This window comes from Bactrocera tryoni, chromosome 1, assembly GCF_016617805.1.
Source record: "Bactrocera tryoni isolate S06 chromosome 1, CSIRO_BtryS06_freeze2, whole genome shotgun sequence".
In the NCBI taxonomy this organism is placed as follows: domain Eukaryota; kingdom Metazoa; phylum Arthropoda; class Insecta; order Diptera; family Tephritidae; genus Bactrocera; species Bactrocera tryoni.
Genome location: NC_052499.1, coordinates 6,681,816 through 6,695,776, shown reverse-complemented (window position 1 = coordinate 6,695,776; position 13,961 = coordinate 6,681,816). Strand labels below are relative to the sequence as shown.

General features: G+C 33.9%; 1 protein-coding gene across 1 annotated transcript in view; it reads right to left on the bottom strand.

Moving 5' to 3' along the window:
* Positions 1-520: 520 nt before the first annotated feature.
* Positions 521-13,961, bottom strand: part of LOC120766397 (pair-rule protein odd-paired) — a 45,976-nt gene continuing 32,535 nt past the window's right edge. Inside the window, exons 2-3 of the mRNA XM_040091844.1 lie at positions 2,840-3,009; positions 521-2,203 (exon numbers count right to left, since the gene is read on the bottom strand). Of these exons, the coding sequence (XP_039947778.1) occupies positions 1,496-2,203; positions 2,840-3,009 (878 nt within the window). The 3' untranslated portion in view covers positions 521-1,495. The remainder of the gene's footprint in view (positions 2,204-2,839; positions 3,010-13,961) is intronic.

Here is a 13,961-nt window from a genome sequence, read left to right as displayed (position 1 = left end):
TATTTTTCTTTGTTATTAAATTTATTCGCTTTGTTGTTGTGGAGGTAATGAGTCGAAAACTAAGTACTAAGTCGAAGAATCACGCGTTTAACATGCAATATATGTATGTATATACATACATAAATATATACTATACATACATATATACTATGTAAGTATGTAAATGGGCTAAGTGCGAGCACTTGTACTGCATTGTGTAGTTTGGTAAGCGAAGAGGTTAGCGCTGAGTTTGCTATAAAATTTAATTATCTATGGCATAGACAAGCACACACTTTTACTTAAATTTTAAATGAAAAATGTTGTGTTATTTTTGTCATTGGAAGCAGCAGGCACCATTTGGTTTTGTGTTAAATATTGTACATTTTTGTTAAATTAGTATGTACATACTTATTTATTTTTTTAGAGTGTATTATATTTATTTTATGTTTGTGTATAGGTATGTATGTACACTTGTGTGTTACTAGATTGGCATTTACTTAATTTTTGTGGTTTTTTTATGATATACATACATACATATACATACATACGTAAGTATATGTAATATAATGCCAGATGATTTACAAATTTTATTTACTTTTGAAGCGGCGTAGAAAGTACATTTAAGGCAGACATTTTTTCTTACGTATTTTAGAGGGATTTTCCCCACTATGCTACAGTGGCGGTGAGAATTTGAGTATGGTTTGGATTTTTGTTCAGGAAAAAAAATTATTTCTTTTCATTGCACGAAAAAGTTTTATCGGAAATCCATTATGGGCAAGATGAAATGAAGTTAAGCAAGTGATGTGAATTTTGTATAGACATAGAAATAAAAAAAAAATAATGTATATAAGAAATGTATGTATCTATATATACATACATATTTTTTATTGTATAACACTTTCCACTTTATTTGGTTCAGATAAATCGAAATATGCCCTCTTGAGGGAGTTAGTTAATAATTTTTCACCTTTGTACATATGTATGTAAACTTCGCTGATTGCCTAAATAAAAGACATGTTTGCAACATAATAAATTTTAAAATAAAAACTGTTTTCTTGAATCACAAAACAAATGACAAAAACATTTTCGAATTTATTGCAGTTAAAACCTTAACTTTTCACTCAAAAATATAAAGCTCGACAATCATATATGTACGTATTGACATATATAAAGGTAAAAATGTATGTTACAGTGCCAAATGTTAAAACTCGATATCATTTTGCTGAATACAATTACAATGCCCGTTCGTTAGATGGTATATATGGTATGTGTATGTGTGTATGTGCGGCAGAGCTAAAAATATTTGGTTTAATTCCACTGATTACTCACACTACGATTACCACATTAGTCGGCTGAGCGACAAAGAGTTCGCCAATAGTCGTTAACACTGCACAGCCCAGCACATAGCACACACATACATACATACATATGTGCGACGGGCCACACAAACAAGTGCTCTCGCCCTTAACTTCTTCGGTGCTTACGCTCACCCTCTCGCTTGCACAGTTCACCAATTTCAATAGGCGGTTGCGGCACCCGGATGCATCAGATGGTGATGATGATGATGATGACCGAAATGATTGAGCGGATTCATTGCATCAGCGGCGGCCGGCGGTGTTGCTGTGTGATACCAATCGCTGGGCGGATGATGTTGCGCCGCCGGATGATAAAGCAAATGATGATTGTGATGACCGGTGACAAGCATTGAAGCGGCTGCCGCATTACTGCTGCCTGGCGATGCCGCTTGCTGGTGATGATGATGGTGATGTGTGGCCGCTGCCGATAGTGAGGGCGGTGGTCCCAGTGGTGGTGCTAAGTATGCTGCCGCGGCTGAGGACGCCATCAATTGTAACGCTGGCGATTTGGCTGAGTGACTGTTGTTATTGTTATTGTTGTTCGCGCCACCACTGCCGCCATTGCCAGCGCCGCTAGTGCTGTGATGCGCATGCGAGTGATGTAGATGTGAACTGCTCGTGGAGCTGCTGCCACCGCTCGAGGCACCCAAATGTATGACGCCATGCATGCCGCCAATACTGTGATTGCTCGGTTCCGATTTAATGGAGTGCGGTGAGGACTTGTTACCGATGCCGTTGTTATTGTCGACATTTAAGCGTGCGGACGGTGGTGTTTGCGCGCCGCCGGTCACAATGCTGGACGAGGAGGACTCATCGCCGTCGCTATCATAGCCATGTGAGGGAGACTTCTCATCGATATTGCCATGCACCTGGTGAGGGGTAGAAGATATTATAAATATGTTTGAGATTAAACAAGGTTGGTCAAGTATTTTAAGAAATTTTTCCGCAAAAGAAAATAATTATGAAATCTAACTTATTGCCGGAAGAAAAAACGTTAACTTCGTGTGCACCGTAGATAATATACCCTTCACCGGTGCATTTCTTTTAGTAACTATGTGTTCAGTTTGTATGGAAGCTATATGCTATAGTAATCCGATCTGAACAATTTTTTCGGAGATTATATTGTTACCTTAAGCAGTAATCCACGTCGAATTTCATGAAGATACCACGTCAAATGCGAAAGTTTTCCATACAAGCCCTTGATTCTGATCGTTCGGTTTGTATGGCAGCTATATGCTATAGTGAGCCGATATCGGCAGTACCGCCAAATGAGCAGCTTCTTGAAGAGGAAATGACGTTTGCAAAATTTCAAAACGATATCTTAAAAACTGAGGGACTAGTTCGTATATATACAGACAGACGGACATGGCTAAATCGACTAAGCTCAACATACTGATCATTTATATGTATATTTATAGGGTCTACTACGCTTCCTTCTGGGTATTACAAACTTCATGACAAACTTCATATACCCTGTTCAGGGTATAAAAAACCATCAAACTTACCTTCATGTGTTTACGCAGCGATGAGGGATGAGTATAAGATTTATCACAGCCATTGATGCGACAATTGTACGGTTTGTCCGATGTGTGCACATGCGAGTGCTTCTTCCGATCCGAAGAGTTGGCGAAGCGGCGATCACAGCCCTCGTGTTCGCATTTGAAGGGTTTTTCACCTGCAAGAAATTTGAAAAAATATTTTATGAGTCAAGGTGGAGGACACAATAATAAAATAAATAATTATGAAAAATAACGGTAATCATATTTTTTTACTGAGATAAATTTTGCAAAAATTATAAGCAAAAAAATTGTATAAAAGAAATCAATCGCGACAATTTTTGTGTCTGCATGTTGTTGTATTGAACCCGCTGTGTGGTCGCTGCCAGCAAAGCTCAAGCTTTTTTTCGTATTAAAAACGGAATTTGTTTCTTTTACAAGTTGAAAATTTATGACCTCGTTTGTACACTAAACAGCCACAATTGGACTGATGAGTGTCATAAAATGCTGCCACACCGACACTCGCACCAACACCAACACCGGCAAAGTAAACCATAAAATAAAACTTGCCCATTTTGCATACATTTTTTATCGTCACTACTTTTTTATTATACACGAAATGGTCACGCTTTTGGCCAACAGCACATTGTTGGCTACAACAACGAATAGCTAGGGAGAGCGCTGCTACATATATTTGTTTACGTTTTTTATGTACTTCCAGCTTTGCATTTACTTGTGTGCGGATTTGCATGCGTTAAATTTTGTGTTAAGGTTGAAATAAAATAAAACCCCAAAAGAAAACAAATCGCGAACATAAAAACTGTATAAATCGAATTTATTTGTTTCGATCGCAATTCGCTTGTTTTTATTGGTATTCTTTGATTTTTATATGCCATTCCAATTGCGGTTTTTTGTTTTTTTTTTTGTTTGGTACTTTTGATTTGTTTTCTGCATGCGCTGTCTGATGTTTCAACACTCGGTTTTTGCTACGGATTTTAGGAATTCCTGGTATTGGGATGTGTGTGCCTTTTTTAGGGAAATTATGATGCTGCTGTTGACTGCCACCAAGCAGCAGTGATAAATAATTTTTACTTTTGCTGCCGCGCTGCTGGGCGAACAGAATTTATGGCAGCGTAAGGTTTTTTCGACACAAAAAAATTAAAAATAAAAAATTCAATATTTCTGATTATTACTTTAAAGGGGAGAAAGACGCGGCATATGTTCGCAAATATGTGTGTGTTTAGATGAGCTATGCACATATAATATGTTTGAAGGCAGTTTCGCGGGTCCGTGGGTTTCAAAACTGTTTAACAGCAAGTTATTTTTCATGAATCTGTTCATAAACAGGGAGTAAAAAGCGAATACGGCACAAAAAAAAAATTTTTTTTGCGTTTGATAATCTGCATAAGGCATATCTAGCACTCTAAATTTTTTAAGAAGTTTTGAAATTTTTGAAAATAAAGTTATATTGTGTGTTTTGACGCTAGATACACGCTGAACAGGGGTTGCCCTTATTAAAAATAATGTCAGTGTTATGTGTAAATAATTGTAATTTCCGTAAGTCAGTTTTATATGTAAATAATTAAAATATTTTAGTAAATAAAAACAAAAAATATAAATTATTTTTGTTTTTTTGACAAAATAATCCTCATTTACACAAATATTTATAAATGTATCAGTAATACACACTTATAACAGGCACACATAAGCACATATAGGAAGAGGAATACACAACAAAAGCATTACAATAGCAACAAATATAGAAAAAATTGACATAATTTATGTTACGCTATAAAGCGTATACAATACGCTCAGCTGAATTTGGGGCAGGATCAAGAGCCAATAACAATGGAAAGTGAAAACAAACGAGGAGAAGCGAAAAAAAACGATTGCATGCATGAAGAAGGTGTGCTTTATTGCAAGGCAGAACACCGAGTTGCTTGGGGGACAAAAATTACATAATAAGAATCTTAAATATATTTATATGTCTATACATATTTCCAAAATTATTTTAGGGCTGCAAACAAACCGAAAGAAGGGGCATGAAACAATGCGGCCAATAAATTATCGAAGACGAAAAATGTGAGACAATGGGCCTCACCTGCTTAACGAGGGAGCAACTAGCTACACACGCGGCTAAAGCCAACCAACACATGCTTAAATGCATAAATAAATACATACATGTTAAAGATAGTGCCAGAAAAACGCGTAGTTGAAACCGAAAAAGGTTACAATTTTCCAGAATCAAAAAGAAAATGTGGAAAATATAAAAATTACACAAACACTCACATATGTACATAGCACACATAAGATAGTGTGTGATAATTTAAAGCATTACGATTATTCTAAAGCTATCAAACAATTTCCTCGACGACAAGTGTAAAAAGGTCAGTGAGCAAACACAGCACACACATATGCACATACACCCAACATACTCCGTGCTATGAAAAGGTGAAGGTTCAATTTTTATTTGATCCAAATGGGCAGACACCATTGGCGCACACACAGATCGGGGGGGAGAAGTTTACTGTGTGAAAATGTGAAAATGTGTTATTTTATAGGTTATTAAAAGGCATAACAGAATTTTGTTAGCATAAAGGATAAGCTAGCGCACTTAGGGCTAAAAGTGTCGGCTTTTCGTTTTGTTTTCACTCTCGTAGGATCGCAGGTATTTGTACTCCTACATATTACTTGTAATTTATAAGTTAATAAAATTTAGGATTTATGATAACTGCTTTGTAATTATGTATACGTGGTTTTATAACACATATGCGGCAGTAAAATTAAACAACAACAAAAATTACGCTGCATTAAAATTTGGAATCTAGACAGAAATTGAGCTAATTTTTATAGCTCTGGGTTGTTTTAAATAACGAGCGACGCGGTAATATAATTTTGATAGCATATTTTATATGATTTTTTAAGAAAAGAGAGGTAAATTGGGGAGTAAAATTGGTGACGATCACAAAACAAATTGAAAATTAAGAGTAATTAAGTGATAAAAAACCTTTAAAACTTTGGTTTTATAATTTCGAAATTTTCTGAAGTTATAATTTTTAAATAAATTATTTGGAATTTGCTGCTAAAAAAATGGTTACGGCTTTACGGAGTACGTTTCCTCCCGGTATGGAGTTCTCAGAGGTGGTGCTCTGCAATCATTTTTTGCAGATTACTAATTGCTCCAACAATTCAAGACAAAGAAGATTTTTTCTTCCACAATTTACTACAATTGTTGCCGGTCAACGGCTTTTTTTTACAGCTCTGCTTCTTTCCTATGCAAATACACTCCAAACTTTCGCAACCTTGACCTTAATCGTAATTTGTAGCTCTTTAAGCTTTAATCGTTCAATTACCTATGAAGCCGTCAACGTTTTTAATTTTCTTTTATTGTCATATAATTTTTTATATGTGGTTCATAGCTATTATTAACGCAATAGTTTTCGTTTTTGAAAACATTTGTACGCTTTAAAGAAATTATCACTGCCTGCGGGCGGTTATTGTCCAGCTTTTTTACAATTGCATTATTGTATACATACACCCAATGCATATTGAGGATTAGCGTGACGAAGAAGGCCACGGTCAATGCTGACCGTCCGGCGAATGTGGCAGACAGTCCACGCAACCCATTTACCCGACCACCTCCGACGCCCCTACAACACTTTAGGCTATAACCGCTGGTCCTATACCTGTCTCGCTCGGTCATGCGCGTGTAGCTGCAGTGCCGATCAATACCATTTGACGACAATAATCGAAAAGTTTCACACTTCCAGCTTAACGAAATAAATATGACAAAAGCCACAATGGTTTGTTGGAATTTCTCGCTTGCTTATTGCTTGGTGTTATTGTTGTTGTTGTCACTACATGTGGTTACGCTTTGTTTGTATTTGTTGTTGTTGATTTTTTTTTCTCGTTTTGTCCACTGCTGTCACTTTTGTTTTGACTTTTAAACTCAGCAATATGCTGTGCCGTATGCCAGTGATTCCACGCGAAAAGCGCCAAGAGCGGCTTAGTAGCGGAGGCGGGTGGAGCACAACTCCTTCACAACTCCAAGTATTTCAGTTTGTTTTTTTTTCTGCTGCTATTTTGCTTCATTCACCACTTGCGGCTTTTGCTTTTGTCAACATATTCTCACTTGCATTTTTATGACGTCTGCCACTGGTATTATTGTAATTGTTGTTATTGTTGTAGCATGTAATTTAATACTAATTTATGCCTTTTTAAGTATGTTTAAGCGGATGAAAAGTTTTCGAACAAAAGTAAGCACAACAGTATGGTATATAACAGTAGTCATATACCAACATATGGGTGTATATACATATATATGTATGTACATATGTACATACATACACATGTATGCTTAAATACATATGTAGTACATATCTACATATGGACTTAAGTTGTAATAATATATGTATATGTTGTGAGTGGAAAATCATAAATGCCGAGGTAAACGGTAATTGAGCTGTTGCGATTATTAAGTTCATTTCTTTATTTACACAATTTTTTTTTTATTTACATATGTATGTACATATATTATATGTAAATGTGAGAGAAATACATAAAATACCCTTAATTAATTATATTTGCATGTACATAAATATATTCATATGTATAATTTAAATATAGTTCACTGCGATTAGCAACCTTTATTAAATATTTCCGTTTCAAAATTATTAATTATTAATTTGAAAGACTAGCTTTTTGTTAAATTTTTATTATTATTATTTATTTTTTGCAAAAGTTTCCCATACAACTTTTTCTCACCATATGCTTCTTACATTTTACAGCTATACTAGATATATAACATCCTTCAATTTGTTTGCATTTTATATTCATTTTAATTAGCCATTTCCCCACATTAACCCCACTTAAATATAATATCCCAGCAAATTTGCTCAATTTTCATATACAATTTAACAATTTATAACAATTTAACGGCCATTTAACAGTCACCCACCTCTCTTCCTCACGCTTTACACCACAAGCACGTCTCATGTGCACACATGTGTTTGTTTGTTTGGTGTCGTGCATCGTTGTCAAATCACATTAACCGCTTGACAGGCCCATACATATGTTTACGAACATGCAGACATACATTTGATAGCACTCCCTCATCTATTGGCTGGCTACAGTGCTCTCACTCTGTGCTCTAAGCTTGCGTCAAATGACTTGTACTACATTTAAGAGCGCGTAACAAATTCATTTATTACGGTATTTAAGTGTAACCAAAATAAAACATTGACAAGAATATAAGGTACTAAATTTTTGCTATAGTTATCGTGAGTGTTGTTGTTATTATTATGCATTAAACCATTATATATACATTTGTACATATTTGACCCAAATTTAATGACATTTGGGATTATGAGGGTTGACTTGCTTTGGTTGTGTGTTTGTGGATATGTGTGCATTTGTATGTCAAATGTCAGTGTTGGTAAATCATTTGAGGAAATTTTCGGTGCGGCTTGCTCCATTGGAGTATGTATTTCATAAATTTGTTGTTATTGTTTCGCTTTGTTGTTTGTCTGGCTGATTATTTGTATGCACGACTACTTGATATGCGGTGATTAGCATGTAAATGCATTAAGTTGGAAATGTGTTTATGCATTTTGTTAATATTGAAATGCTCAAAATCAAAGTATGCTATAAAAATATTGAATGCGTAATCTTTTGCATAAATTTTGTGTAGAAAAATGTTTATGCGAATATATTTAAAAAGCATTTGCTTTATAAACAATATGTAAATAGATTTTTGTATAAAAAACTCATTATTATTTTTGTTCAAAATTTTAAAATATATTACTAAACATTAGTAGCATGTTACTTAAACTAAAAAAATATTATTAAAGCTATAGATTATTTTCATAAAATAATATAATTTCTATTGGATAATTATCTTTTTTAATATGAATTTATGGAAAAGGGCGGAATCATTACAGCAGGGGAGCACTTTGCTACCAAACACATTGTGTCTTACCATATAGTGTTGAAAAGGTGAGATTTTAAGCTTCATTTAACCCCAAAAATTAAATTCGGGCAAGTTGAAAAAAAGTTACAGCTGTTCAAAAATGAGTGAAAATAATAAAGAAATTCGCTATATTTTGAAATTTTTGTAAAAAAAAAAAAACAAGGATGCCTCGCAAGCCACCAATGAAATTTGAAAAATTTGAAGTTTACGGAGACGATGCTGTATCAGTTCGTGTAACACAACAATGGTTGTGTTTTGGAAATTTCGAAATTTCGATTTAGACTGATGAAATTTTTAGACTGATGGAATAATGTCTCTGGCGAAAAAATGGCAAAAAGTGGTCGACCAAAATGATACATATGTATTAGTTTATTTATCTATTATTATAAATATAAAAACAATAAGTTGAACTTTGATTAAAAATACGAAAAGATTTTTCGACTGCACAATATTATTTATTCGTCTTAAAAGTTTTTGCACATTTTTATCTTAAAATTGTCATCGAATTTGAGCTGTTATTATCTTCCTGGTTGTCAATTTGATAATTTAATCAAGTTTACCAATTGTTTTTTGATAGGGTGAATACGTGACATATGTACATATGTACTCACGTATAAGTTCGATAAAAATACCAATAACAGGATATATTTTGTATGAAATTCCATTAAAACGCATGCGTAGTAGAAAAAGTAATTTCACTGACAATTTTGCCATTTATAAAATGTCAATTTCAGACGCATTACTTAGGTGCCTTTGTTGCACCAATTTGATATACATATCCATATACTACCGAGAATATATGTATAACTGCAAACATCTTACCTAAAAAGTTTTGCAAGAGACTTACATACAAACATTTCTATATATTACATGACTTATTAATAATATGCAGTTTGTAAATTATTGCATGAAAATAAGCTAAAAACATTTTTTTCTTTTCAACCAGACAATATTTAAATATTTGTTTGTAAAAATTTTTGTACAATATAATTTTCTGTTTATTGCGCATTCCAGCTTAAAACGGCGCTTAAAGTCAAAAGTAGTGGCGGGTGTAGAAAACACAAACGCTTATTATGGCTCAAACGACGCACAAGAAACTTAAATAGCAAGTAGTAAAAGGAAAAGGCAGAAGTTAAAAGCCAAATTTCATTTTAGGCCCCCAAATCGACAATCTTATTTGAATATTTCAATAAAAATAAATCCCACAGCTAAGAAAAGAGCGGTAGAATGCAGCAAAGGAAGCGCAGAAGAACGTTATAATGTGGAAAGGCGAAATGGCGACGGCAAATGAGCGTAAAGATTTCAATGTGTGGCAGCACGAACGCCATTGTTGGCAATATGCCCCCAAAAAGGTCGCATACCTATTTAAATATAGGTATGTATATGCATATGTATATAAAGAGATATTTGTTTGTAAATATAATAACTTTATATATTTTATACGTTTATGCGCGTAAATTCACGTTGCTGCCAAGCGCAGGCGACAAAATAAAGAAATATTCAATATTGCGTGTCCATGTCGCTCACATACCCCACCACCTTCGCTGCTGCTGCCGACAGACGCAAACGTAGTCGCCACGTTTTTGCCGCATTGGAAGTCGGCCAGGCCAGCCTATTTTGCGGCTGTTGTGTAACTAGGCAAACAAAATGCCGCTTATTCCAAGTCACTGCGCCGCAAAGGTGGCAAGTCAAAGAAGTATCTAACATATTTTATATTGTTATTTTTTTACCACTTTTTTTTTAATAAAATTTTATGCTTAGCAATTATTATTTAAAAGCAACTTTATTAAAAAAATATTTTTTACTACACCTACAAAGCATTTGGCAACTCTGTTCGGCTTATGTATGTACATATGTATATGCAAGCGACGTTGTGTTGGTGCTGCGAGCTTTAACGCACAAGCGCCATTATGCTAAATGCGAAATAATAATGTTGGACGCGTGTTGAATGAGGGAGTGTAAGGTGCGTTTGTTTGGATGGTAGCTTTGCTTCGTGCTTGCGGAGCATTGGCTTTGGGTGGCGGGTGGCTATATTTTCGGTGGTTAAAATTTCATTTCGTTGCTTATGCTTAAACAGTTTACGGAATGGAATGAGCTGACATGCAGGGGCGTATACAGCACAGGCAAACACACACATAAACACGAGGAACGCAAGGCATACATACGAGTTTGATATTGTCCCCCCACTCTGCCACAATATTTACGCCAATACGCCTGTCACTTACAGATTTCGAATATGTACCTGTGTATATGTGTATATATAGTATGTATATGTACGTAACAAAGTGCTTTTGTAGAAAATGAACGTTCCAGCCGACAATTTGTGCGTGCATGTGTGCGTGTGCAGTGTGCTTTGTCTGCCACACAGGAGCAATATGCTTTTTTCATGTTGTTGTACAACAATAGCAGGCAACTTGCCTAGCGCCAGAGATGTTATTTTGGTTTTTCACATGTTTTACTCGCTTTGTGTTTGTTTGTTTATTGCCTGTTGTAGCGGTGGTAACAAACAACAAAAAAAGCTGGGGTAATGATGTTGTTGATGTTTATGCTGAGATTGACTTTGTTTTGATAATCGTTTATAGGCTTTCGCAAAAACACATTGACGCATATTAAAGTGATTTCCCGTAAATTTATTAAGTTAAGAAATGGTTGATTAAAGAAAACGGAGTGTTGCGCTTACAAACATACTCGGTATGTAAATATGTAAATATGTATGTAGGAAGATATAATAAAGATGTGAGGGAATAGCTATGGAAATATATTTGAGAACTTTTGTGGATACATACATGCGTATCATCAAATGTATGTATGTGTATGTAAATATGTCAAATATTTCAATACATTTTGAATATGTGTAAAAAAAATGCAAGACAGTTTGCGACAGACAACGAATATTACGAAAATAGTATTGTATAAAAATGGCAAGGATTTGAGTTTTACTTATTTTCATTAAAACTTGTATGAACTTCAATAAAACTGGGAAGATTTCAAGTGCTAAACAAGTTTTATATAAACTAGTATGAATTCCGAATCCAAACCAGCAATAAGATATATGAATAAAAATACCTAATACTCTACTATATAAAACAATCAAAATTTGTTGGAAACAATAGATAATAAAATCAAAAGTGATAATAAAATCAGAAACGTCGATTTGCCGCTTCAGCACATCAAAAAAGACATAATTAAATTTCAATAATTCCACACCCACGCCATTACGCAATCAAAGTTCAACTACCTTCGATAACCGCAAAAACATTTTCACCTACATATGCATGTATGTATATACATATGTATGTATGTACATATATGTATATATGCTTATAAAAATTGCAACTCTGCCCTTTGCAATTAAACATCGCTTTAATTAAGCGAAATCGTTTATTGGCGACGCCAAAATGCTTCGATATGAAATCAATGCATGATAAATAACAAACGCTACATTTAACTGCACTAACAACCATGACAAAATATAACAACAACAAAAAATGCAAACGCACGCACATGCTGTATGGGTACACACATACAAACATACATATGTACATATGCGCACATGTAAATGCAATCAGCAGTGAACAGGGGGCGTGACCGTAGCTGCCAGTTCGTGACATATCACAAAAACAACAAAAAACGTTTAAGCGTAAAAAAGCTCCATAAAATGACAACGCTGATTAATTAACACGCAAACGCTTACCAGCCAAACACTGATGTTGGTGACTCAGCGAAAGAAATATGGAAAAAAATGAATTGAAATGAAACCAGAAATTGAGCAGTTAAATAAGGAAATGTTTAAAAATAAATTATAAAGGTGCATACGCATTTGCAAAATGAATTGATCGAGTGTCGGCGTTGCTGCTGGCCGAGACGCTGTTATGCACAGCCACAAAAACGTATTGGCAAGTCGGCCGTACATGCTGAAGCCACCACAAACGGCAGACTATGGTGAATGGTTGTTTCACGCGAAATGTGGCAGAGATTAATGGCGTCGCGGGCAGAAGGCAAAGTGCAGAAGATATAATTTAAATTAGTGTTAAATGTTGTAGAGATTGGTAACGATTTTTCGTAGAAAAAAATTTACTTTAATTTTATAAATAGAGAAAAATTAAAAAAAAAGTTTTCTTATTCGTAATTAAGGAATTAGAAAAAATAATAGTTAATTACCACAAAAGGCAATTTTAATTTTTTGTAGCTCATGCTAAGTTTAATATTAAAAATTGGCGAATTTAGCAAATTTAAATCCAATTGTTGTCAAACTTTTTTCTAAAGTAAATATATTTTATAAAATTAAATTATTTCTATATTTGTATGTAAAAATAGTTATAATATTTATACATTAGGGTGGGTCACAAATAAAGAATATTTTATCCCTACGTAAAAAGATATTTTATGATTTCGAGGTATTATTTTGGGAAAAAATTTAAATAATTGTAAAATTATCTTTTACGATCTAAGGTTGAATAACTTTTGAACGAGTCGACGGAGGAAAACATTGTATTCGACCTGATTTGTATATCATAGATCTATTAATATTACAAGAAAGAGTTTCTATTTTCACAATAAATAATTTAAGAAAATATGCTTGTGATATTTATATAAGAAATTAAAAATCACAATGTGCTATATTTTAATAATTAATAACAAAAATTTTTCTAATAATTTCCGACGATATTTATAAGATACCTTAGGATAAAAAAAAACTTTTAAAATAAAAATTAAAAAAATTAAAAGTTTTTTCTATTCTTGGATATCTTATAAGTATCCTTAGTAATGTTGAAAAAAATGCATACTATTAATTTGTTTATTTAAATTTTTCTTAACCATCTTAATTTTAATACACACCTATAAATTTTTTGATACGCACTATCGTTTTCTTTCAGCTGGCAAGAGAAAAACAAAACAACAACAATAATAATATCAAGTGTAATTAGAAAATAATCACCAATATGAAAGAAAAATGTCTAAAAAAATAAAATGCCCAACAAGCATAGAGGCTCGGCCCTAGAATCATTCATTTGGGCAGCAATCTTTTTTGGTCCTTTATAAATTTCTTTTCAACTGTAGCTGACAGTTTTGTCGCTTGCGCTAAGCCGGAAAAGCCAAACCCTAAATGGCAAAACATATGGTTAGAGCGGTAGAAAAGCAAACATATTTTGATATTTGCTG